Genomic DNA, 27,471 nt, shown 5'->3' on the forward strand with positions numbered 1-27,471 from the left:
ATTGCTTGTGAAGATGGGGGGTGGGGATGGGGAGAATGCTCAGTCTAAAGGCCTTGGAATGGTCTGAGGGAGCAGAGCTACCTGGATTGGGCCAGGGCAGAATGATGCATGGAGGAAGTAGGACAAAAAATTATGTGCTGTTTATTGCCAAAAATGATTTAAAAAAAAAAACCTGCTCATCAATAAAGGACCCTTACTATCTGATTTGCTTTTCTGATTTGTCACCCAATTACCCTGATGATGTACTTTCCTTTGGAGCCAGTGGTGTGGGGCTCAGAGCTAACCCACCCTCAGCTAGAAAACATTGAAGGATGCTTGCTTTCTGTTCTCAGCTAAGTGATCAAGCTCTAGTTAGAGTAGTTGAGGGTGCAGAAGGCAGTGCACCTAACCTGGGGTCTGGCAAGAAGTAATGAAACACTCCAAAGCAAGCCTGGGAAAAAACACTACTCAATAAATAATGCTCAATCCCGTGCCTGCAAGAAGCACCACCCAAGTAGAACTCACTGGAAGACTGGGCCTACAATCTGGGGAAGAGAGTTTTCTCTGCTGCTAACAAAGGTGCAACAGGAGAGATGTACCAAAGGCCCAGCATAGCCCTAAGGTTGTTTGGGATAAGGACTTAATAAAGGTACACTTACTCACCTCATCCTCCAAAATCTCTGCTGATTACTAGGGAGAAAAGGCTCCCCCCCCCCCCCCCCCCCCCCGGCCCAGTTCATACTAAAGGAATAGACCAACCCAAGGAAAAAAGGATGAACCCTTGTGGGGAGTGAAACCTCCCATCTCTCCTTTGTGATATCTTCCTAGGCTAATTACATCCCAAACTGGCAAGAGGCTTCAAAGCTGCAATGTGCTAGCCAGGACTCTGAACAGGCTAAATTTTAGTCCACTTCCCAGGAGCAAGAAAGAGCTCAGGCCAGAAGTGCATCCATTATCCTCGAGTCCCATTCCTGATAGAAATGACTGCCGCTAGTTTATAGTCAGGACATCACTCTGGATCTCATGCGTTAGCTGGGTCTGGAGGTCACTCAACTTCTTCTTCAAACCAGACAAAGCAGAGAGGACAATGGTTTCAGGGCGAAGAGAGCCACAGGACTCCACGTTGTAGTAGAACCTGGAATGGGGGCCAAAGGAAAGGCAGAGACTGTAAAGGCCCATTTGTGCTGACTTAAGTTCTTGAGTTGGGGGCTTATCCCTACTCTACTCCATCGCCAACTAACCACTAAAGTCAGGGTCAATCCTCCAAATCTAATAACCTCAGGAAGAGAGAATCTCTAGATAGTTATTCCCAAAACTTTCTACATCACAGAGCATATTCTGTTGCACTTCAGTATGGACTGAAAAACCTCACAACAAAACAACACCATTTAAAATTTTTGGAGGGGAAAGGACATCATAAAATTATTACCTTCTAAGTCCTGCTTAAGAAGGCAACTCATTGCGGACATGAATTAAGCAACCTGGGAAGGCTATGGGACTTTCTTTGCCCCAAATCTGTAAGAGTTCTGATCATTGATAATTCAACTTCCTACAGATTTAGGTCTGGGTCACCAGGTGGTGATACAATGAAATAATTTTCTCCTTTAGTGCTTACCCTTATATGCAAAACTCTATATCCCTACTGCCTACAGAAGCCACCAAAACGCAAGGTCATAAAGATTGGCCAGTATTGTTAGAAATAACCCTGAGTGGGGCAGCTAGGTGACGCGATGGATAAGCCACTAGCCTTGGATTCAAGAGGACCTGAGTTCAAACCCAGCCTCAGACACTTACTAGCTGTGTGACCCTGGGCAAGTCACTTAAACCCCATTGCCCTGCAAAAAAAAAAAAAAAAAAAAAGGAAAAAAAAAAGGAATAACCCTGAGTGTCCAGCACATCTTACCTCTCTGGTTTGCCATTGGGGTCATAGGGAGCCTGGGCTTCATCCTCATCAATCTCAGAATACTCACTCTTTGGCCTGGGATGGTCAAAGAAAACAGCACAAAATGAACGTAAATGCTTTATAAGACAGCTAATGTGTGTGTGAAATACAGGGTCAGAGGGGCATTTTTAACATGGCAAATTAAATCCAAGTGTTTTAACATGGATCCTTCCCTTTGAGCCTAGCTAAATTATGTAGCCCTGCTGAATAAGCTTATTCAGTGTGGCAAGGCAAATGTGTTTTACTTTCAAACTAATGTGGAATCAAGGAGACCGACCAGTGGTTCTCAAAATGTCTTGTTCTCAGGACCTCTTTATAACTCTTTAAAATTATTGAGGACCCCAAAGTGCTTTTGTTTACTTTAATTATACCTACCAATATTTACTGTATTAGAAATTAAAATGTCATAAGTGTCATAAAATAGTTTTGACTTTGCGGTCCTCCTAAAAGGGTCTTGGGGACTCCCTGGGTCTCTTGATCATGTTTTGTGGGCCTAAAAAAGTAGACCCTGAGTATACATAGAATGGTTGGGGATATAACAGCGGAGGCTAGAAGATTCTAAGTGAGACCAGTCTATGGGCCTTCATGGTTGTTATATCTGACATCTAAATAAGAACTGATCCAAGAAGGATCAGAGCAGATCTGAGAGTCCTCCTATCCTTGTCCTTGTAAGCTCTCTACCTTCCCCCAGAAGTAGAACATACCATTCTTCAGGCTTTGGGTAGACTGTATGCCTCAAGGCATTATCTGGGTCATACTCAAATGCCACTCCTGCTGTAGGATTCCATTTGGCATGCTCCTTGCCAAAGCCCTTTTTAGCATAGGCTCGTAGTCTCAGCTCCTGGCCTTTCCGGAGTTTGACAATGAGGATGTCTAAGGAGAATAAAAACCTAGGTCAAGAAAAGCAACTGGAGATGCAGGCTTCCAACAGAGGTTGGAACAGACTTGTAGTTTAAGGAGCATAAAAACCTGAAAGCAAGTTTACCTTGAAAGCAAGCAATAAAGGTGTTTGTTCTGTTTCCATTTACCCTACCAAGACAGGCAAGAATGGGGATCTGAGCTCTTACACAAGCCACTTACCATCCTGTTCCACATAGTCATTGGGGTCATTGTCTCTACTCCGGGATGTCACCTACAATGGATCCAAGGTAGAGATTAGCTGCTAGTCTCTTATTTTCAACTTGTTAAACTTAAATGCCTTAAAAGTTTTAATTGGCTAATTGATGATTACAGAGAACTAACCTAAAAGTGGCATGGCAGTAATAGCTAGAATGAAGTACTCGTGTTAGTGACAGAGAGAACAATTCTAGTCTTAATTTGCTAAGCCTCTCCCAGTAGTAGCAGCATAGTGCAATTGGACCAAAAATTGGTATCCAGACAGTTCCTGCCTGGCATTAACAAAGGTCTGAGATCAGCAACTCAGTTATCAGCTAAGTGAAAAGGTAATGCTTGGAATTCCAGTGTTACAAGAAATGAAGAATTTATCACAACTTCTGAGTGGGAGCTTAGATGGTAGAGGAAGCCTTTGTGAAGGAAAAAAGGTCACTAGACACTGACTGGAATGACTCGAGGGGTATTAGAAATGAGATCCCGAGATGTGACATGGCGAGTCTGGTCTTCATTGCAACGGACATCAAGTGTAAACTCTACGGAGCACTCAGGACAAAATTCTTCACATGTACAGTCCTAGGAGAGGACAAAGAATAGAAATAAGTCTGAAGCAAAACAGCTAAGTCTGGATTTTGCATCCTATATCCAACACTAATTCCCTTATGTTTTTACATTCATAAAATAGTATAATCATAGAATCTCAAAGACATTTTGGGGGGCCAGCTTTGATCTGATGTTATTCTTTTGAGCTGATAGCAGTCTCTGACTTAAAAATGATAAGTATACAGGAATGGCAATTCTTCCCCCTCACCTTTACCATGTCCCACTCCTCCCACCTACCAGTATAGGTACCATCGTGGATACACAAGAATCACTGGTTATAGCCTAAGACAGAACTTCAAATATTTATTTTCCCATAAAAACAATGTTATAAATGGGAACTAGGCTCCATGGTACTATTTCATCTCTATTATGTGTGCAAAAGGCTTTTCTAGGGTAGCCTGGATATCCAACCATCATTTATTTACAACACGGTTTCTATGGAAAAGTTAATTCTATGCTCCAACCAAATGATTTAATGCAATCTATATATAAACTGCAGTCACTTGCCAAATGGAGAAAATCTAAATTGGAAAATTTCCTTAAGGGTCCTAACCCTACATGAACACACACCACTCACTCCCTTATTGGCCACTTAACTTTCACATTCCATTTAGCCTGAAAATCAAGGTAACAGTAACCTTCTGAAGTTTTTCAAACCAGAACTAGTACAGAAGTCTTTTATTTATATTAGCACAACTTCTCCGTCAATACCGTTTTCCTCTACACTTCAGTCCTTCACTTTGTCCTCAGCACATTCCTCAATCATTACGCACAGATGTCTTCCCATATACCTAGCCAACCTTACAAAGACAAACCTATCTCTTCCTATAAGGATAAACAAGACAAGATATTAATACCATTCCCTTTTTCACAATAATCTGGAAGTCAAGAACATGAGGTGATTGAGGGGAGATGGGGATATTGGAATGAAAAAGGTTGAGAATTACTATAAAGTAAAATTGGACAACTGAATGCAGTCTAACAGCTTGAAAGTATGTTATCAAGAATACTCTTCAGACCTGCATGAACTGATGATGAGTGAGATGAGCAGAACCAGAACATTATACACAGTATCATCAACATTGTGTGTTGATCAACTGTGATGGACTGGATTCTTCTCACCAATACAATGGTACAAGAGAGTTCCAGGGGACTCATGATGGAAAAGGCTCTCCAAATCCAGAAAAAAAAAAAAGAACTATGGAATATGGATGCTGATTGAACCGTACTATTTCTTTTGTTTTTGGTGCTGTTGTTTTTCTAGTTTGAGGTTTTTCCTTCTTGCTGTGATTCTTCTCTTATAGCATGACTGATGCAGAAATATGTTTAATGTTGTTATGCGTATGCGTGTGTGTGTGTGTGTGTGTGTGTGTGTGTGTATAAAACCTATACTGGATTGCCTGCTGTCTGGGGAAAGGGAGGAGAAAAATTTGAAATTGGAAATCTTATGTAAACAAATGCTGAAAGCTATCTCTACATGTAACTGGAAAATAATAAAATACTTTTATTTTAAAAATAAATAAATAAAAAGAAGACTCTTCAGTAATCAAACTGAACAAGTTATAATCTTACCCTGGAGTATTGAAGCTTGTCTACAATGTCGTCGCTTGTAAGAGGGATTAATCCTGGAAAAACAAAGTAGTATTTCAAGTAGGTCAAAACCTTTTCAGAAGTCAGGTGGCCTGCTCTCATATCTCTCTAAGACACAGACTAGGAGCCCTTTCTCCCCTACTCCTGAACTTGACACTTACCGAGCCTGTGGGCAATGAACTCATCATGTAGCACTGAAGAGTTGGCATCAATTTGGACCCAGTCTATGGCTAAAAACCAAAAAAAATAAAAAAATAAAAATAGAAGCAGAAATGCAGTTGAGTCACAGAGCTCACACTGAAGAGATAGGGAATTGAGCAGGTTGTAGTTAGGCCTTTGTGCTGACCCTTCAGGAAGGAAGATCAATGCTTGCTCATTACACCAATATATAACCTACTGTAATTTGCAAGTCGAGGAGCACTGAAATAAACTGGAGGCTGCCTTTCTTTCAAAGCTCTCTAGAATCTTTACCCATGCTATGCACAGAACACCCAGCCAAACTTATTCACACTTCTCAAATATACTCCCTTTACTCTAGCTAGAGTGGTCTCATTGTGACCTTCACAATGCATGCTCAATGTGTCTTTGTTTTATTTTGTTCATATTAAAAGATCCAGTTCAAGTCCCACTTCCTGAAAACTCTGACCTATAATGACCTCCTTTACCCAAACTATATTTCACTTACAGCCTGCATCACACATTTTGGTACTTTTTAGATCAATATGTTAACAAGCATTTATTAAGTGCCTATTATATGTCAGACATACTAAGCACTATAAGCTTTAACTGTCAAATAAATATGTATATTAAATTTTGAAAGTTAAAAGGAAAAGGCTATCATTGTGGACTATAGTGACTGGGGAATACTTGATGGAGGGGTTAAGGTTTATCCAGATCCTGAAAGGACAAGATTTGGTTGGCAGGGAAGAGAGGTGAAGACTGTAGATAATCCCACTGCAGAGTCATAGATCATTAAAGCTGGGAAACAACCTTAAAAATCAACTAGTTCAGGGGCAGCTAGATGGCACAGTGGATGGAGCAATGGCCCTGGAGTCAGGAGTACCTGAGTTCAAATCTGGCCTCAGACACTTAACACTTACTAGCTGTGTGACCCTAGGCAAGTCACTTAACCCCAATTGCCTCACTAAAAAAAAAAAAACACAACAAAAATCAACTAGTTCAACTCCATTTCATTTTTTAATTTTCTACTTAATACTACATAAAATGAATGTTTCTAAATTCAAAACAGGGCAGAAAAGAGGACAGGTAAATCTCTAATATGTACAACTTGCTTTTTCCTTTTAAAAATATAATAAGTACGATAAGTAATTTTCAAAATTATCCTACTTTCCTGGGTTTCCTTTGTTCTTAGGAATTGTGGGAACAAAGGAATAAAAACAGTCTCAATGATTTGGACATTGATATGGCTTTTTTGGATACTTCCAGCCTGATTTGATGCTTCTCACTGCAATCTCTCACCCCTGTTTTTACAGCTCCTAACCACACTGAAATTTGTATTGGTTATTTCTGTAGTATCCTCATTTTCCCCGGCCCCCCCCCCCAACTTGGTAACTTCAAAGGTCCGTTCTAGTTTATGAGTCTAATAATAGCTATGTTAGCTGACAGTTATATAGAAGTTTTAGGTTTACAGAGCACTTTACATACATTATCTTATTTACTCTACCATATGCATATGGTATCATGCTATGAGATAATTCTATAACAGACCCTGTTTTCCTGGGGGGGGGGGGGGAGAAAACACACACAAATAACTCTTAAGAACATGAAGAAAGGGCTATAAGGATTTTGACAAGGGTGATATCACTCTCAGCTGGAAAGGAGCATAAAGAATCAGAAAATGTCATAGAGAAGGTAGTATCTGAGTTCCAAGACGACCCTTGAAGAAAGAGGGAATTTTAACAAAGAGAAAGGGGGTGGGGGTGGGAGGAAGAGTGCCCTTTAGGCAAGGAACCTCATGAACAAAGTAGGGAGAAGGGCAGGCTGAGAAGTATGAGGACACGAAATAGTTCAATAGGTTAATGAGTGAAGTCCCCAACGCCACCTGTTCCCCAGCTTCCACACCTGTGACCCTGCGCAACTCATTTCGCCTCTCCGTGCCTCAGTTTACCCAGCAGCAAAATAGGGGTCAAAAATGAAGACACTACCCACCTAGGGTTATCTTGGGGAATGCGGTTTTGCAGCCCCTAAAACCTCAGGGAAACGTGAGGAGCTATTTATTATTAAATGACCGAGGGGCACGGGAGGGGAGGGCGGTTACCATGGCAGCCAGGCCGGGAGACTTACCTATGATGGGCACCTCGGCGATGAAGACTCTGCGGATGGAATTGGCCACTCTGCGGGCAGGAGGGAACCAGAAGCTAATGAGAGAGGAACCCTAAGCCCGCTCCTCCCTCATCCCCGCCACCCCGGGGGCTTCCTAACCGAAGCCCCTCCCGCAGAGATCTCAAAGCGCGGAAAAAGCCCCCGCGCTCTCCCGCGACTCTCTGGGGGCCCCAAGCCGCTAGCTCCTTACGCCAGGTCCGTATTCTCAATGATGAACTTGACGTTCTCGTCCGTGAGTTCGGTGATCCGCACCGTGGGCTGGTTAGCGTAAGGCATCTCGACCGAAAACGGCCCCCAGCCTGCACGCTTGACCCTCGGCTCTGTAGTTCACCCAACCAACTGCGCGCCGCCAATGACGTCACCGGATGCCAACTAGAGCGGCTCCGCCCTTCCCTTCTCTCGTGCTTCTTCACACAGCGCCCCCTCGCCCTAGGAGGAGCAACTACAGAAGGCTCAGAAAGGGTGGGCCTGAGAGGTGAGAACCCAGTTTAGCCGCTGGTGGCTGCAGTGTTAGAAGAGAGAAGGTATACAAAATATGTTACAAAGATAGAAACAACAGGACTTGACAGCTGATTGGATATGGAGGATATTGAGGAGTTGAAGATGACACCTAGGTTTTGAGCCTGAGTTACGGATGGTTGTGTGCCTAGACTCTAAAGCGAAGTTTGGGCATGAGAGAGTGAGATAATGAGTTGGGATACTTGGGCATTTCGAGTTTAAGATGTCTATGAGGATAGAGCACTGGCCCTGAGTCAGAAGTACCTGAGTTCAAATCCAGCCTCAGACATTTGACACTTACTAGCTGTGTGACCCTGGGCAAGTCATTTATCCCTTGCCCCACCCCCCAAAAAAAGATGTCTATGGGATATCTAGTTCAAAATATATAATAGGCAGTTGGAGATATGAGACTGGAGTTTGGGAGGAGAATTATAGAGCTAGATAACTAGATCTGAGTGGTCATCTGCATAGAGATAATTGAAACCATGATAGTTTAAGGGGATCACGCGGGTAAAATAGTAAAGAAGAGAGCCCAGGGAAAAAGCCCTGTGGAACATCCACAGGGTTGTGACCTGGGAGAAGATCCAGCAAAGAAGACTGAGAAGGAGTGGTCAGATAGATAGGAGAAGAACAAGGAGAGAGTGGGGTAATGAAAATCAGGAGAGAAATGAAAATCACGAAGAGAGTGACTGACAATGTCAAAATGGCCTTCTCAAGGAGTTGACAAAAAGAGGAGAGATTCTGAGGATGGATGCATCAAGTGAGCGTTTTGAGAACGAAGGAGATATGGGAATGTAGGCAAAAGGGAATCAATCAGCAGAAAAGGGGCAAATGAATGTAAGTGAGAGTAGGGATGATAAGAGGGGGCAATCTGCTGGGGAAGATGGTATAGAATGTGATCACTTGTGCATGTAGTGGAGTTTGCTTTGGCAAGAATGGCTACTTCATGTAAAATAGGAATAAGGGAGGAGATAGTGGCAGAAGGCATTTGAATTACGTGAAATAAGAGGAGAAAGGGGAACTTTTTGAAAATGGTCTCAATTTTTTCAGTGAAATATGAAGCAAAGTTTTCAAATGAGAGTGAGGTTAGAGAAAGGAGAAAAATGTTTGGAAAAGCCAGTGTTGGGTGGGATAGTAGATAGTGGGAGGTATAAAAAGATTGTCTTGCTTGAGATTGAGTTTGAGATTATGTAGCATAAACTTGTAGTGGATACAGTAAAAGTGGTTTCATGATTTTCTCCAGCCTTGTTCAGCAGCATGTGAATAAGAGCAAAGGCAGTGGATAGTGGGAGTAATTCAAGGATGAGGCTTGGCAGGGCAAGTGGATGAGAGGATAAGGGTGCAAGGGACTTGAGAGAAGAAGACAGCATAGAATTGAAGTGGTTTGCCAAGGAGGCAAGATGGCAAAGGTATAGCAGGTGCAGGGGTCATGACCTGGGAAAGAACTAAAGGATGGAGGAACTGGAGGTCACTATAAGGACAAAGAACGTTGAGTTTGGAGTTGCAGAGACAGAATGACAACAAATTGTGATTAGATAATAGAATTTCATTTAGAGTTCATGAACATGGATATGGAATAATTCTGAGTGAAGGCCAAGACCAAGGTATGACCATCTCTGTGTGTAGTGAGGGCAGAGGAAATAGGTACTTAATAGATGCTTCTTGATTCTTACTGGGCAGAATTCCCTTCATATCCCCTTCAAGTGTTGTTCAGCCTCTTCTGTAAAATCGCTGGTGATGGAGTAATTTTTCATGGCAGTCCTTTCAACTTTTAAACAGTCCTAATACTCAAGTGTGTCCTTATAGTCAGCTAAAATCTGCCTCTTTAACTTCCGTTCACAGTTTCCATCCTACTTTCTCTAGGATTCACTTGCAGAATCCAACTAGTTGACCAGCTAGTTCTGCAGCCCAAATCAAATGTCACCTCTTCTTTGAAGCCTCCCTTGAGTTCTCCAGTCTTGACAACATCTTTGGCGGGGTGGGGTACTAGTTTGTACTTCTAATGAATTCAATTTACATTATCTTGTGCTATATTTACATATATGAACCCCACTGCCCTGTGACTGCCATGTGAGCAGGACTATATCTTATCCAAACTGGTTATCTTTTTTTTTTGAGAGAGAGAGCGCTTTTGTTTCTTTTTTAAAAATAATAAACATTTTTATTTAAAGTTCTGAATTCCCAATTTTATCCCTCCTTCCCTCCCTCCCCTCCTCCTTCCCTGAAGCAGTAAGCATTCAGTAAGCAATTATGTAAAACATGATCATATTTGCCATTTTGTATAAGAAAACCTGAATAAAAGAAAAAATGAAAGTGAAAAATAGTATGCTTCAGTCTGTGTTCAATCAAGATCAGTTCTTTCTTTGGAGGTGGATAGTAGGTTTCATCAATACTCCTTTGGGTTTATCCTCAAGCATTCATTGTATTGCTGAGAATAGTCAAGTCATTCACAGTTCTTCATCAAACAATAATGCTGTCACTGTATACAAAGTTCTCCTGGTTCTGTTCTCCCCACTATACATTAGTTCATATAAGTCTTTCCAGGCCTTTCTGAAATCATCCTGCTTGTCATTTCTTATAGCACCATAATATTCCATCGCCATCATATACCACAGCTTGTTTAGCCATTCCCCAATTGATGAGCATTCCTTTGATTTCCAGTTCTCAGCCACCACCAAAAGAGCTGCCATAAATATTTTTGTACAAATAGGTTTTTTCTTTTTGGTATGTCTTTGATGTAGAAACCTTGCAGTGGTATTGCTGAATCAAAGAGTATGCACAGTTCTATAGCCCTTTGGGCATACAAACCGATTATTTTTTTCAGTGCTCTGTACATAGGTGATTAATAAATATTTGAATTAGGAACCATGAAACAGCTGGGGTCCCACTGGCAGCTATAGTACCAACCATGTATTTGATCCCATGGTTAATCACCCAAGGTCACTGGGAGCTCTCAAATGTCCCATAGGCTGACAGAAATAACTTCTTTCCCATAACAGTTCCTTTTTCACACACCTCATTTTATTTTTTCAATTAACACACATATGTTGTTCTTTATGCTATGTGCAAGGCCTTGGACCCAGGCCCATACTGTGAGGATGTACAAAGAAACATACAATGGTTTTAATCTGGTTTTAAACTTTAGTGATGGGGAAGATACTGTCAATAATAGTCCGGAAGAACATCAGAGATTTAGAGCTCAAAAGGACCTTCGAAATCATTTATTTGGTCCAACTCCTTCATTTTACATATGTTAAAACTCAGGCCAAGTGAGGTTAAGTGATTTGTCCATAAACACAGAGGCAGTAAACATAGGTGAGATCAGTACACAGGTGTTTCTTTCTTTTTCTTTTTTTTAATCATAAAAGTATTTTATTATTTGCTAGTTATTTGTAGAGATAGTTTTCAACATTTGTTTTTATAAGATTTCTAGTTTTAAATTTTTCTCCCTCCCTTCCCTCCCTCACCCCTCCCCAAGACAGCAAGCAATCTGATATAGGTTATATATGTACAATCACATTAAACATATTTCTGCATTAGTCATGCTGTGAAAGAAAAATTAGAGCAAAAGGGAAACATCTTTAAAAAGAAAAACAAAAAAAATAGAAATAGTATGGGTCAATTTGCATCTAGATGCCACAGTTCCTTTTTTCTGGATTTGGAGGGCATTTTCCATCATGAGTCTTTTGGAACTATCTTGGACGGTTGTATTGCTGAGAAGAGTCAAGTCCATCACAGATGATCAACACACAATGTTGTTGATACCGTGTACGATGTTCTGGTTCTGCTCATCTCACTCAGCATCAGTTCATGTAAGTCCTTCCAGGTTTCTCTGAAATCTGCCTGCTCATCGTTTTTTACAGCACAATAGTATTCCATTACATTCATATACCACAACTTGTTTAGCCATTCCCCAGTTGATGGACAACCCCTCAATTTCCAATTCCTTGCCACCACAAAAAGAGCAGCTATAAATATTTTTGTACATGTGGGTCCTTTTCCCTTTTTTATGATCTCTTTGGGAAAAAGACCTAATAGTGGTATTGCTGGGTCAAAGGGTATACACAGCTTCATAGCCCTTTGGGCATAGTTCCAAATTGCTCTCCAGAATGGTTGGATCAGTTCACAGCTCCACCAACAATGCATTAGTATTCCAAATTTTCCACAGCTTCTCTAACATTGATTATTTTCCGTTTTGGGCATATTAACCAATCTGATAGGTGTGAGGTGGTACCTCAGAGTTGTATTAATTTGCATTTCTCTAATCAATAGTGATTTAGAGCATTTTTTTTTTCATATGGCAATGGGTAGCTTTGATTTCTTCATCAGAAAACTGCCTGTTCATATCCTTTGACCATTTATCAATTGGGGAATGAATTGGATTCTTATAAATTCGATTTAGTTCCTGATATATTTTAGAAATGAGGTCTTTATCAGAAATACTGGCTATAAAAATTGTTTCCCAGCTTTCTGCCTCCCTTTTAATTTTGGATGCATTAATTCTATTTGTATAAAAACCTTTTAATTTAATGTAATCAAAATCATACATTTTTCATTTCATAATATTCTCTATCTCTTGTTTGGTCACAAACTGTTCTCCTTTCCATAAATCTGAGAGGTAAACTATTCCTTCCTCTCCTAATTTACCTATGGTATCATCTTTTATGTCTAAATCATGTACCCATTTTGACTTTATTTTAGTATAAGGTGTAAGATGTTGGTCTATGCCTAGTTTCTGCCATACTATCTTCCAGTTTCCCCAGAAGTTTTTGTCAAATACTGAATTCCTATCCCAGAAGCTGAAGTCTTTGGATTTATCAAACAGTACATTACTAAAGTCATTTACTACTGAGTCTCCTGTGCCTAATCTATTCCATTGATCCACCACTCTATTTCTTAGCCAGTACCAGTTTTGATGACTGCTGCTTAATAGTAAAGCTTCAGATTTGGTACAGCTAGTCCACCTACCTGTGCATTTTTTTTTCAATAGTTCCCTTGATATTCTTGGCCTTTTGTTCTTCCAAATGAATTTTGTTATTATTTGTTCTAGCTTCATAAAATAATTTTTAGGCAGTCTGATTGGTATGGCACTAAATAGGTAAATTAATTTAGGTAGAATTGTCATTTTTATTATATTAGCTTGGCCTATCCATGAGCAACTGATATTTTTCTAATTATTTAGATCTGATTTTATTTGTGTGAAAAGTGTTTTGTAATTGTGTTCATAGAGTTCCTGGGTTTGTCTTGGCAAGTAGACTCCCAAGTATTTTATATTACCTACCGATACTTTAAATGGAATTTCTCAGGGGCAGCTAGGTGGCGTAGTGGATAGAGCACCAGCCCTGGATTCAGGAGTACCTGAGTTCAAATCCAGCCTCAGACACTTAACACTTACTAGCTGTGTGACCCTGGGCAAGTCACTTAACCCCAATTGCCTCACCAAAATAAATAAATTAATTTAATTTAAATGGAACTTCTCTACCTCTTGCTGCTGGACTTTGTTGGTCATGTATAGAATTGCTGATGATTTGTGTGGATTTATTTTATATCCTGCAACTTTGCTAAAGTTGTTAATTGTTTCAAGTACTTTTTTAGTTGATTCTCTAGGATTCTCTAAGTATAGCATCATATCATCTTCAAAGAGTGATAGTTTTCTTTCTTCCTTGCCTATTCTAATTCCTTTAATTCCTTTTTTCTCCTCTTATTGCTAAAGCTAACATTTCTAGTACAATATTAAATAATAGAGTTGATAATGGACATCCCTGTTTCACCCGTGATCTTATTGGGGACCCAGGTCTTTCTGACTCCAAATTCAACACTATACACAATGCATGCTGAAAGGCTGAGGAAAGAGGGAGAATTTGGTTTGACATATAGGATCATTGAGGTTTTAGTGTCGAAAGGGCCCTTAGAGATCATCTATTCCAATCCCCTCATTTTATAGACAGAACAGGCCCAGAGTAGGGAAGTAACTTGTCTAATGTCACATAGTTTGAGTTTAAGGTTCCTAAGGTACACAGGTAGAGTTGTCTAGCTGGCAGTTGAAAATACAAATCTGGAGCTAACAATTTGGGAGTTATTCTCACAATCCCAGTATTACGGCGAGCTACCCAATTAACTCTCCCCATAATAAATTTGGCCCTTTTTGGCCCTTACAATAGTGTGGGAGGCAGGTAGACAGAACAAGGTCATCTAAATTATGGGAAGAAACCAAATCAAGAACAAGGTTGAAGGCGAAAGTCCCCTTTTAGTCCTACCCTTCTGCCCTTTTAAGAACACATTAACAACTAGAATTGTTCCAAACACTTTTATTATCATCTCCACAGAATCTAAATTTACTAACAATTCCATAACAGAGTAGGTATAAGGCTCCTCAAGGAACAGGGCCTAGGACCATATGCAAGGCATAGATGGGCACAACTATCTGGCAGACACCTGAATCAAAGATGATGTCCCACCTGTTCCCTCTCCATAGATATCCTAGAAGGACCTTAGCTGGAACAACAGAGAAGATGTCAGTGTGGGACCACTTGAAGAAGATCATGTGCGATACACATAAACTATGCTGTTCTTTCATACAGCTCAGCTGGGATGGAATGGCAATGTAACAGTAAACACTAATAGCAGAACCACAATGGTGTTCACGCACCAAATTATAGCCCTAAGAAGTGCTTAGGAGAGGGTTAAGACATGAGCAATATATTCCTGGAGCGCATAGTGTGCTGGGATGGTAAGAGTAAGGTATCACTGCCAGAATAGCTGGGTGAGGTTTTTGATTTTCCAACAACACAGTTGCTACACAGAGGTGTGAGGCTGCTGAAGACAGGAGATCTGATGTGGCATTAGGAACTGAAGAACTGACCCAATTTCTGGTCAGGAATAGTCAGCAAAGAAAACAGCACATAGATGGTTCATTGCACAGGGTAATGTTTGGGACAAATTCTTATTTGTTCTGAATGATACTTTACATTGGTAAAGCACTTTATGTTTTTCAAAGAGCTGTCAAAACACTCTCATTTTCTTCTGGGCACTCGGCTTACTCTCCTTCCTCATCATCGACGCTGGTTTAGACCTGTCAAGTTCTTGAGCTAATGAAGACAAACCAAAACAGACGGAAGGAAAGGTCACAGCCTGGTCCTGACTATAAATCAGGTAGCAGCCAGTGGGAATAACAGAGACTGGAGGGGTAGCAGTGATGTGATACCACACTGAATGAGATAATGTATGAAAAGCATTGTGTAAACCTTAAAGCTTCATATAAATGCTAGTTATTATACAAAACACCATTGACTCCAGGCTCTGATTAGTTTCCCCAGGGACAACGGAAGAGTGAAGAGATGAGATGACTGCAACTAGGGGGCACGTGAGGTTAAACTAGTGTTAGCCTTTTTTAACTTTTCACTTCAAGAATTAAAATTACTTGAATTGCCTAGCATGTAAGGTTTAAGGCTGATGCAAACTCAAGTTTGAAACTCAATAATCCGCAGTGATACTCACAGTCACAGCTGCTCCCATCATTCCCTGGACAAGTGCTTCCCCAGTAGATTTGACCTAGGAAAAACAGAATGAAAACTCTCAAGTGCTGTAGTAGGTAATTAAAGACAAAGCAGGTATTAAAAAACAAGCAAGTGTAGCCCAGATGGAGTCTATTTACTAGAACAGTGGTGTCAAACAACTAGAAATGGGATCTCTGTGGGCTGCATATTGACTTAGAAAACCATAAATTAAAAATATCTAGGTTTTATTGTATATTTATTTTATTAAATATTTCCCAATTACCTGTTAATTTGGCTTGGGTCAAATTAGGGAGTGCTGTAGGTCGAGTGTTTGATACCTCTATACTAAAAGATGGTTTAATTGCCCATGTAGAGGTCAAATGATTCACTGGAGCAATGGAGGCATATAGCTACTAATGTACAGTGACGGGGCAGAAGAAGTTAGATTCTTTGTTAAGTGTCTAGGTATATGTCACCCATTTTGAGCATGAGGGATGGAATGGAGTATCCTAATGAAGAGTTGCAGGTGACATGTTTTTATTCACAAAATTTTAGAAGATTACCAGTGGTAGAATTATGGTAGAACAGCTCCCATGCTGTTCTAACAAAGTCAATTTTAGGTAACCTGTTTGGCTGTGTGTCCCATGTTCATAGCATCACTGATTCTGTTTTCAAGGAAGTGCCAAGTGTCTTCAAAGTCAGGAGAAGAGTCCTGCATCATCACTAGCTCTGTAGTGTTGTAGATGCCAGCCAGTACTGCCCGACGTGTGTACCAGTTAATCTGCATCATAAGCAAGCCAAGAAAACAAATCAGAGTTGGTACTGACCCTGGGAGAGAAAAAGCTTGGGCCAAAGTCAGGCCTGACATAGGCAAGATCTTTCTTTGCTACACTGCTTCCCTTGCCCTTAGTTCTCCAGAGTTAGAAGAAGCCCTCAGCAACTTGTAACTGTGCAAGGGAGCAGCTTGTCTTGGTAAACCCCTCCTTAAAGCACCACTCAGCTGCTTAGTGTTTTATTCCTTTAATTTCTTTCCTTTCCAATTTCATTTTCCTACTATCTCAGTCGGTGGTGTATTCCCACATGGAAGAAGTTTATTAAAGCAGTTTATTACAACTGTGGTGGGAGCCTTTCTCTGCCTCCCCTACCTAGGTTCCACAAAATACCATCACTTATTAATTGTTTTTATGAAGGTATAAGTTACTTCTTTTATTTCCTGCCAAAAAGATGATGCTTTTTAACAAAGCAGATTCTTTGTTGGAGGATGCTTTAAATGAGTTTATTGATCTCTCAGTGGAGGAAGAAGTGGGCTAGGGGAAGGGAGTTTCTTTTTAAAGAGATGGGTGTCTCGATGGTATTCTTTTTTGAGAGCAGTGTTAATGAAATCAGCCTGAGTTTTTAAAAAAAACCACACAACTCCAAGAGATTCTGCTGCAGGATTTAAATCTTGAGAGGTTGCTGGGAAATAGTTATAAAAAAAGCAGTTCTAAATAAAAACAATCTCTTGTGATTTGCATCATTACTGTAGGTAAGAAAAATGCTCTAACAACTTTTGGTTATGTGGCCAGGACACTTAACTTTAAACTAAAAATTAAAGCCTTGAGTTAGCTCTGTGGGAATTGTCATTGAAGAACATGCCTGTCTCTCTTTATTGTTTCAATTTGTCTTTTTTTCCGAGATGATGATACTGTAAGCCCCATGAAGGAGGCTCATGGTTAGAGAACTTTTTTTTTATGGTTAGAGAACTTTCATAAATTTCTATAATGAATCTTCATTTTAAGTTTTAGAGTTAACTGGGACTTAAATCAGAACATCAGATTCCTGTGTTCTAAGACTCCTAAGTACCTTGGTGACTACAGCAGATTACCCCACAATTGTTCTAGGCAAAAGTACAAATGGGGGGCAGCTAGGTGGCGCAGTGGATAGAGCACTGGCCCTGGAGTCAGGAGGACCTGAGTTCAAATCCAGCCTCAGACACTTGACACTTACTAGCTGTGTGACCCTGGGCAAGTCACTTAGCCCCAATTGTCTCACTAAAAAAAAAAAAAGTACAAATGGGCAGGACCTGTAGGAAGCACTTACATCAGTGGACTGGTCTCCGGCATAGTGCCACATATCATCTACCATGCTGGTGAGGAGGTTTAGGCTGGCCGGGATATTATGGGGAAGCACAAGGATGCTGAGGGCCTAAAAAGGAAACAAACAGAAGCAAGTATGGCATCATCCCATAATGGCACTGTTTGACACGTACAGTTAATAAGAAACAATTTACTTTGTAGTTTGAACTCACACGTGCAAAAACAAAACAAGCAATAAAAGAACTAAGACTTTTCTTCACTGGCTGATAGTCCAATTTTAGTCCAGAAGCATGAAGCTTTGACAGTCCCCAAATCTGAATCCTGCTTGCCTGAGCTGTTCATCAATTTCCTTGATTACATAGAGATACTTCCCTTGGCAATAAGCAAGGAAAACCAGTGCTTGATTCACAGTGTAGTACCCAGGCTGAGCCTTGGCAGCAGCATAAATATTCCAGTGATCAATGGCTTCCCTTCTTTCCATTCTCAATGTGGACATTCTAGTTCAGGGCTTCGTGACCTTTCACCACACACTACGATAACCTCCTAACTGGCCTTCCCACCTTCAGAAATCTTCTGCACACTAATGCCTGATTAATCTTCCTCAAATTACAGCTCTAACTATATCCCATACCTGCTCAAAAATTTTCACAGACTTGGTATCATCTATAAGGCCAAAGCCTAAGCTTAAATTCCTTATAGGATGGCATTCAATACCATCCATAATATGGCCTCAATCTATCTATTCTTTTATTATTAATTCCCACAATTCCTCTACTATCATGCGGTGGCTGTTATCAAAGTGCTCTATGTTAGGGATGCAGCGATAAAGCCACCTGCTTTTCTACAACTCCCTTCATGGACGCCTACCACCTTTGGGCAGTGAGGCTTGCTTTAGGCTGGTAGGACTCAGCTTATTCTGTAAGCCAGGGCCCAAGGCCATTCATATTGCCAGACTGTCCTCATCCCCCTTCCTCATGCTCCAAAAAAGAGGGCCTGGATTAACAGTCACTAAATTATTTAATAGATGCGGGTTTGAATCCTGGCCCTATCACACTCTGTATTCCTAGGCTTTTCATTTGCTGTGAAGATTAATGAGTTAACTTTGGTACAATGCTTAGGGCTGAGTTGGTGCTGAGTATTATTGTTATTATTGTCATTAATAATGATAAGGGGACTATATATGAACTTTGTACCCGGGGCCAATGTTCAATATATGGGATCAGCATTCTCAGTCTGGTTTCCACTGCATCTCTCAGGAACTGGTCTGTCTTCCTCTTCCTAGAAGAGGGAAAAGAAAACAGTGTGTTTTTGTGTCAGAGTAGATGGCTTGGTGCTACCCTCAGTCCTAGGGTAGGAAGTGGCTTTTTCTGGCTCATTACTCTGACCTGGCCAAAGCCATCTGTACTTGGGCCATGAGAGCAGCTGGTCAGTGGGGATTTTTTGCCTAAAAGAGCTGGACTGCAGGATCTATTTTTTTCTCCTTGTTCTGTGGAAAGCCTTGTAATTAGAGATAGGCTGGGAGAGCTGGGCCCTGGCAAATGTGTCCCTATACTCTTCAGTGTTGATACTACAGGATACTCACTCAGCCTGGCCCAACTGCACAAGCTTTTGTTCCTCTTCCATCACATGATTGAGCTTAGCATTGCACTGTGTCACAAAATGCAGGATCAGTTCACTGCCATCATTTCCAAACATGCCAGCTGCTGCACTAGAGAGACCCAAGGACTGTGAAAGAGAAAAGAGAGAGACCAGTGGAGCCTCTAAAATGATAACTCACATTTTAATGGTTCTTTGAGGTTTATAAAAAACTTTGCTCACAACAACCCTGAGGTAGGTAGGAGAAGTGTTACTTGCATTATACAGAGGAATCTCATAGACATTTAGAATCTTTCTAGTGGTCACATAGCTAATAAGTATTAGAACCAAAATTTGAACTCAGGACTCTTAACTCTAGGTTCAGTGATCGTGATACGCTACCACAATAAAGAAAGACAGACAAGGATCTTTGGGTATACACATGTGGGAGAAGGGAAGGAGACCTAAGAATCTCCATGATGCCCAGCAGTTTTGACTCTCTACTAACTTCTTGGTTATTGACAGATTCCCTACATACATATATACCTGAGCTCCTTCTGCAATGGCTTCTGGGGTCCACCCATGAGCAGGCACAAACTCCAAAGCTGCAGTCAGGATCCGATGCTGCAGCTGCTCCTCGCTTTCATAGTCCTCATCCTCCTCACCGCCCTGATCTGTGTACCTGAAGCCCAATTCAGGAAAACAAGCCCAGTGCCGAAACTGAGTCCCAAATGCTGTTTTCTTATAGGGTTGAGAAGCACATCAATTTTGTTTTCCTTTTTGTTGATGCCATAGCTGTTTCAATGCCAATAGGATTAAAAAGATCTCCATTCTCTTTTCCCACTACTGTTATTAAAAAGCAAGGGCATCTAGTATATACCAAAGTTGTTACTCAATAAACAAAAGGATCTGCTTGACCCAGATGTGTCCCTTGGGCACCACACTGAAAAACTGTAACTTTTTGGAGTAGTGACATCAATAAAAAATATAAGCACTCAGGGAGACTAGAAATCAGATGACTGAGTTGCTGGTGCTTACCGGGGGTACGAGCGTGAAGACTCTGAATTGGGCTCCTCTGTTCCCTGTGACTCAGAGTGCTGCTGAGAGGAAGAGGGTGGGGGCTGGTACTTTTGTCATCTGAAAATTTCATTGCTAAAGCTGAAGCATGGAAGGCACGTGGCATTGGGGAGAGCTGACACCTGGTCACTGAAATAGGAGGTAGAATGGTCAGTCACAGACATCTTCATAAGATACTCAAGATCAAAGGTGGCACAAGAGAGCTTATGTTATATCATGAGATTAACAGGATACTACAGCAATCCATATTTTAGGAGTTTGGGATGAAGACCTCAGGCAACGAATAGCCCTGACAGCATGGCTGAGTTCTAGTTCTGGCTGTGCCACTTCATGGCTGTGTGACTGTGGGCATCACTTAACATTTCTGAACCCAGTTTCTTTACCTGTCAAATGGGGATCATCATCCTGACCCATCTATCTTGTGTGTTATAAAGAACAGATGATATGACATATGTGAAAGTACTTGGGAAAACTGTTAAGTTTTATACAATCAGAGTGTTGTTGTTGTTATAGTTATCACTGAAAGACTGAGCTAGGATTCAACTTCTACCCATTTTGAGATGATGGGCAAATCATTACTTCTTCTATGTCTATATCATCATCTGGATAGTGGGAATGTTAATGCCTGCCCTACCTTATAGGGCTGAGAATCAAGTGAGATCATGGATCTATATACTCTGAAGAAAAAAAACTGCTATATGACAAGCTATTCTAGCACCATAGAATGTTACATCTTGAAGGATTTATTTAGTATGAAACCTTAATTTTTGTGAGATGAAGTAAAATCATTTGACCAAAGCCACCCAAGCAGCAAGTGTCACAGCCCAGACTTGAATCCAGTTCTTTGGATTCCAAGTTCAGGGTTTTTCCCATATCATACATATATATTTACTTCAATAAAATACAGAATGAAGAGAAATTTTAGGGCATCTAGGTGGTACAGCAGATAGAGTGTGGGCCTGAAGTCAGGAAGACTCATCTTTCTGAATTCAAATCTGGCCTCAGACATTTACTAGTGTGTGACCCTGGGCAAACCACTCCAGTATCTTTGACAAGAAAATCCCAAATGGGGTCATGAAAAATCAGACATTATCAGAACAATAATAACAACAACGGCAAAGAATAATTAAAAAATACAAGTTTAAAATTTGAATAAAGAAGTTAAAACACTAATAAAATATATTTATCAAAATTAATATATCTTAATAGATACGTAATGATTACAAGTGTTGGCCAGGTAGGATTACTTGTTCAGCCAATCTTTAGTTAACTTTTGCAAGACATTCTAAATACAAGAAATAGCATTTAAGATTATGGGATATTGCTACTACTGAGTAGAGAAATAACTTCCTTTCTAGAAAATCATTATAGATTTTCTGTCCTAATGTTGTTTGAATTGACAAAAGAGAACCTGACATTAAAGATAATGTATTTCATTTGTTCATTCAACATTAATAATCTGCTATGTGCAAGTTAGGTATTATGGGGCATATTAAAAAAGTAGGAATCATGTGTCCTGCCTTAGAGGAGTTTATAATACAGTTGATTATAAGTCTGCTGTTGTCCATATTCTAACTTTTCCAGATTCCAACCTGCCTCAACATCAGAACAATGATTTTTTTTGGGGGGTGAGGCAATTGGGGTTAAGTGACTTGCCTAGGGTCACACAGCTAGTAATTGTTAAGTGTCCGAGGCAGGATTTGAACTCAGGTCCTCCTGAATCCAGGGCCGGTGCTCTATCCACCATGCCACCTAGCTGCCCCAGAATAGTGATTTTTAAAAAAAGAAATAAAGAAAATCAGAAACCTTTTGGCAGAATAAGAATCTGAATCATAAAATTATTATTATTGGATTTAATGCTAAGTGAAAAATATTTTTAAAAAATATTAAATAGGGGGTTAAGAATAATTATTCCCAGAAAAATTACATTGAAGATCCTCCTTGAGATCCCTATCAAAATATCAGATATCCAAAAGAACCCATTAAATAAACCAGGGTATAATGAGGCAAAAGACAAATTAGAGGAGGGCTGCTCAAAAAAAGTAAAAGAGAAAGGGGCGATGGTAACAGAAATGATTCTATGAAGTGCTAGAATATTAATGTAAAAAAAAAGGTCAAATAGTATGGATTGTATTTAGCACTGCCATTTATTAGCTGTGAGTAGTAGAAAGAGCACTGGACCTAAAGTCAGGATTCCTGAGATCAAATCCCATCTCAGAAACTTACTAGCTGTGTGAACTTGGATAAATCACTTCACCCTGTTTGCCTCAGTTTCCTCATCTGTAAAAATATCTGGAGAAGGAAATGGCAAACCACTCCATATCTCTGCCAAGAAAACCCCAAAAGGAGTTATAAAGAGTTTGATACAACTGAAACAAGACAAATTACTTTTTCGATCTGGACTTCAGAATCCTATCTATAAAATGATAAGGAACATAGTTTGGTGAAAAGAGCCAGGGAATCTAAAATTGAATTCTGGATCTTTTAATATTTATGTGACTTTGTATAAAGTATTTGCCCTTAATGTTTCTGGGCTTCATTTTCCTAATCTGAAAAATGATGGGGTTAGACTAGGCAGTTTTTAAGGTTCCTTCCAGCTTTGGTGTCTATGAAGTCTATGGATAATGTTTATACTCCCCTACTTAACAGGGTTGATTGTGAGAATCAAATGAGACAGCAACTGAATGCATTTTATAAACCTCAGAAGATTATTTCAGTGTCAGCTATGATTTTCTCCTCTGTAAAAGTACTTGGATGCCTTTATCATAGCATGGAAGTGACCCTGGGTTCTTAAAGGCTCCATTATGCTCTACCATCTTGAAAAGGCTTTCGCCAAATAGGCTGGCCATTTGGTGATGAATTCTATGGCCATGACAAACAAGAAAATAGAAATGTAAAATTATTCTCAGTCCTACACAGCTCCATTCCATTTTTGCTGTGACTGTGACTGCCATTGGATGAGGTATGACCTATTTAAACAAGCTATTGATACCACCTGACACATATTAGCTGTGTGATTATGAGTAATTTACTTAACCTCTCAGTGCACCAGACAAATCTCTCAAATGATAAGTTAAAGATGAATTGCCAGCCTATAAAGTAAAGGTAGCTGTTTCACAGGGAATTCCCTAAGCCAATGAAACTTCAGGTTTAAATTTAAAAACCAAACAAAATTGATGTCCCCAAATGGGAAATTAATAAAAAAGAACAGAGATGAATAGATATTGCCATTTTCTAAGGAAATTTAACTCTTGTTAATCCATCACTATTACAAAGGGCTAAAAAGAACCTCAAAACTGTCTTTGTTTCCTTTCTAAGTAGAGATAGATCTAAGCTAAAGGTGGTATCATTTTATAACAAAAAAGTTATTTGTTAAACCTTCCAGAGGAGGATAGTGGAAGATTATGACTGTTATTGCCTTATAAAGCATGAAGAAACAATGGAAGAAAAAAAACGTTTATAGAAGGCTTATTGAGAGAGACCTAGTTAAGTCGGATCATCCCAGGGGCTTTAAAGGATAAAACTGGAAGGACAACAGATGAAAAATGGAAAATATCTCTCAAGGCTTTTATAACACATTATTTTCTCTACCAATAAGAACAGAGCAACCATATTTAAACATAAAGTCCCAGATGTACTTTATGAAGTAGAAATGGTATTTAGGAAAACAAGGATGGGAAGAACAGCTAGGCCAGGCCAATTATACACTAAAGAGTATGGCAAAGGGCAACACAATTTCATGGATTATGAAGATATCTAGAAGAAAAGATACCAAACATTTGGAAAAAAAACAGCAGCGATTTATCATGACCTAAAAGAGGGTCTTTGAGAAAATATAACTACTAACTCTTAACTATACAAAATCTTTAAAAAAAAATAAACATATTTATTTTTAGTTTTGAGTTTCCAGTTTTTAATCCCTCCTTCCCTCCCCCTTCCCTGAGGCAGCAAGCAATCAGATATGGGATATGCATGTGCAATTATGTAAAACATTACCATATTAGACATTTTGTACAAGAAAACCTGAATAAAAGAAAAATGAAAGAAAGTGAAAAATAGTATGCTTCACAGTCTGTTCAATCAAGATCAATTCTTTCTTTGGAGGTGGACAGTATGCTTTATCATTAATCCTTTGGGATTGTCTTGGATCATTGTATTACTGATAATAGTTAAGTCATTCACAGTTCTTCATCAAACAATATTGCTGTCACTGCACAACATTCTCTTGGTTCTGCTCACTTCACTATACATCAGTTCATACAAGTCTTTCCAGGCCTTTCTGAAATCATCCTGCTTGTCATATTGCACAATAATATTCCATCACCATCATATATCACAATTTGTTTAGCCATTCCCCAATTGATGAGCATTCCTTAGATTTCCAATTCTTAGCCAACACAAAAAGAGCTGCTATAAATATTTTTTGTACAAGTAGGTCTTTTTCTCTTTTTGGCGATGTCTTTGGGATATAAACCTAGCAGTGTTATTGCTGGATCTAAGGGGATGCACAGTTCTATAGTTCTTTGGACATAGTTCCAAATTGCTCTCCAGAATGGCTGAATCTTTTCACAACTCCACCAACAGTGGATTAGCATCCCAGCTTTCCCACATCCCCTCCAACAGCCAATATTTTCTGTTTTTGTTATATTTACCACTCTGATAGGTGTGAGGTGATACCTCAGAGTTGTTTTAATTTGCATTTCTCTGATAGTGATCTAGAGCATTTTTTCATATGATTATAGATAGCTTTTATTTGTCTGAAAACTGCCTCTTCCTATCCTTTGACCATTTGTCAATTAGGGAATAATGTATTTTTCTAAATTTGACTTGGTTCTCTATATAATTGAGAAATGAGACCTTTATCAGAAATATTTGTTTCAAAAATTCTTTCCCAGGTTTCTGCTTCCCTTATACAAAATCTTTATGAAAAAGCTTACATATATACCAAGAGCATCCTTGAAGGTATGAGAAGGAAACAGGCTTTTCCAAAAGATATTCTACAGAAGCCTACACCTGAATCACAAAACTGAAAGGTGCAGAGAACTTAAGAACAACTTGCTTATTGTTTACTGACTATAAAAAGACATGGGGGCAGCTAGGTGGCATTGTGGATAAAGCACTGACCCTGGATTCAGGAGAACCTGAGTTCAAATCTGGTCTCAGACACTTGACACTTATTAGCTATGTGACCCTGGGCAAGTCACTTAACCCTCATTGCCCCACCAAAAACAAAAACAAACAAAAAACCCCCCAAAAGAAGGTTTGATGGGGTGATGGTGGAAGGTGTATATTTGTAAATGAATGTGATATAAAAACAAAAGACATCAGTAAGAAAGTTGTTCTTTCACAAATGCCTCAAATCATTTAACAATTCCTTGAAAGATGTAACTATTTGACAACCCTCTGATTATTATCATGTGAGGTATAAAACATGAAGGAATGTGCCCGACAAAGACGTTTGCCATCATCATGAAGGATATCCAGTACAAAATCTAAAAGGAAGATTCCCTATAGAGGGGTTCTCCATATCCTATTTGTAAATGACTTTATGCTGCTTGCATCAAGTTTTAGAACATTGCAGAACATTTTAAATAATAAGATGAAGGGTCATGTAAAAGTGTTCCAACTACACAGGAAAAATCAAGTGGATGAAGAATGTCTTTTGTCTAATTTATGATAAAAAGTTGAAAATAGACCTCTTTCATCAATATAAAGAACCTGGAAAGAAAAATTTGTTGTTCAGGCATTTTTGACCCCATTTGGGGGTTTTCTTAGCAAAGATACTAGAGTGATTTGCCATATCCTTCTCTAGCTCATTTTACAGATGAGGAAACAGAAGCAAACAGGATTAAGTGATTTGCCCAGGGTCAAACAGGTAGGGTCTGAGGACAGATTTGGACGAGTCTTCCTATCTGCTACAGCTGCCCTGGAAAGAGAAGGAAATGGTTTTAAAACCCTAAGCTTCTACTTGGGGGGAAAAAAAAGGTGTATTTTTAATAAGAACATTTTTCTTCTGATGATATATGGAGGTAAATAATGGATTTTAAGTCTTAGATGAATTAAAATTCCAGAGAAATGGTGATAGTGATAAATGATGGGTATAAAGAATCTGGAGCATTTTACCAACAAAGAACCATGTAACAGAAGCTCATAAAGGCTTCATAGGAAAGATGTAGAATGTTAGCGGGTGGGGTGATCGAGTAGTGGGAAAGTTAGATAAAAAAGGGACAGCAGATATACTCCAGGACATAGTATCTTTGCAAGGTCAAGGGAGCTAGAAAGGCCTTCAATAGGCTCTCCTGTGGAGGAAGAGTGTGGACAGTTTGTGATTTGTGACCTTGGTAGGATTACCTACATTGATGCATCTTTGGAATAGAAACAGAGGATCCCAAACAGCCCCTATGTACACTCGGAGCCTCTAGTCAAAGTGGGGTTGGTTGAATCAAGGCCCAGTGTTAGGGTTCTAGTAGGGTCAGGGTTTAGGCTAGATTTGGAACTGGGAGTCGGGGTGCCGGGTCAGGAGTTGGGGACCAGGTCTTGGTCTCGAATGCAACATATGTCAGAGGTCTCAGTCCGAAAAAAGGTTTAAGTCAGGATTAAAGTCCATGTTTGGGACAGAGCATACAACAGTGAGGGCCAAAGTCAGGGTTGGAGAGCAAGGTTAGATGTTGGCCCGTTAGTCAAGCCCGAGGAATCCAGGCTCACACCTGTTGTTGGAGGACAGCCAAGCAGCAAGGCAAGGCCCCCCGGGAGACCGGCCTGGCCCAGACCGTACAGTGCCCTTCACTTCACCTTGTCAGCAGCCCAGAACCTGGTTCCCCTCTGCCACAATCACACAGGTCCCCTCCAGTCACCGTCCCAGCACCCCTCCCATGCCCCAGGGGTGCCCCGCCCGGCCGCCCCCTCACCGGGCCGGCACTGCAGCCGCAGGAACCTCCAGCCTGTCCGACGGAGGAACCCAGCCACCGCCGCCGCCATCTCGGAAGTGGGCAGTGGCTCTCGAGTAGTCTCCACGTGACACCACCCGAAGCGAGAGTGTGTGTACGTGTGTGTGCGCACGCGCGCGCGCGCGAATGGTGTTAGGGGAGGCGGGGCGAAGAGTGGAGGACGCCGAAGGGCGGTGAAATCCCGCCTCTCCTCCGGCATAGAAGCGCGAGTGCGCACGCGGGCTCCATTCCCTTTC

At 40.3% G+C, this 27,471-nt stretch overlaps 2 protein-coding genes across 2 annotated transcripts; both read right to left on the minus strand.

The window, feature by feature from the left end:
• Positions 1-124: 124 nt before the first annotated feature.
• On the minus strand, positions 125-7,907 carry POLR2C (RNA polymerase II subunit C). The gene is made up of 9 exons (XM_043984509.1): positions 7,758-7,907; positions 7,529-7,578; positions 5,386-5,454; positions 5,207-5,259; positions 3,479-3,607; positions 3,002-3,053; positions 2,626-2,794; positions 1,883-1,957; positions 125-1,114 (listed from the first exon to the last, which is right to left on the minus strand). Exons 1-9 carry the CDS (start codon positions 7,841-7,843, stop codon positions 970-972), a joined length of 828 nt encoding a protein of 275 aa, XP_043840444.1. The 5' UTR covers positions 7,844-7,907; the 3' UTR covers positions 125-969.
• Positions 7,908-14,357: 6,450 nt separating this feature from the next.
• COQ9 (coenzyme Q9) lies at positions 14,358-27,281 on the minus strand. The gene is given in 10 exon segments (XM_043986498.1): positions 14,358-15,153; positions 15,563-15,616; positions 16,187-16,342; positions 17,641-17,745; positions 18,830-18,914; positions 19,219-19,361; positions 19,758-19,893; positions 20,250-20,346; positions 20,349-20,417; positions 27,197-27,281. Coding segments are annotated over 10 exon segments (951 nt in total). The 5' UTR covers positions 27,267-27,281; the 3' UTR covers positions 14,358-15,117.
• Positions 27,282-27,471: the final 190 nt, after the last annotated feature.

The sequence above is a fragment of the Dromiciops gliroides genome, chromosome 2, assembly GCF_019393635.1.
Source record: "Dromiciops gliroides isolate mDroGli1 chromosome 2, mDroGli1.pri, whole genome shotgun sequence".
Classification (NCBI taxonomy): domain Eukaryota; kingdom Metazoa; phylum Chordata; class Mammalia; order Microbiotheria; family Microbiotheriidae; genus Dromiciops; species Dromiciops gliroides.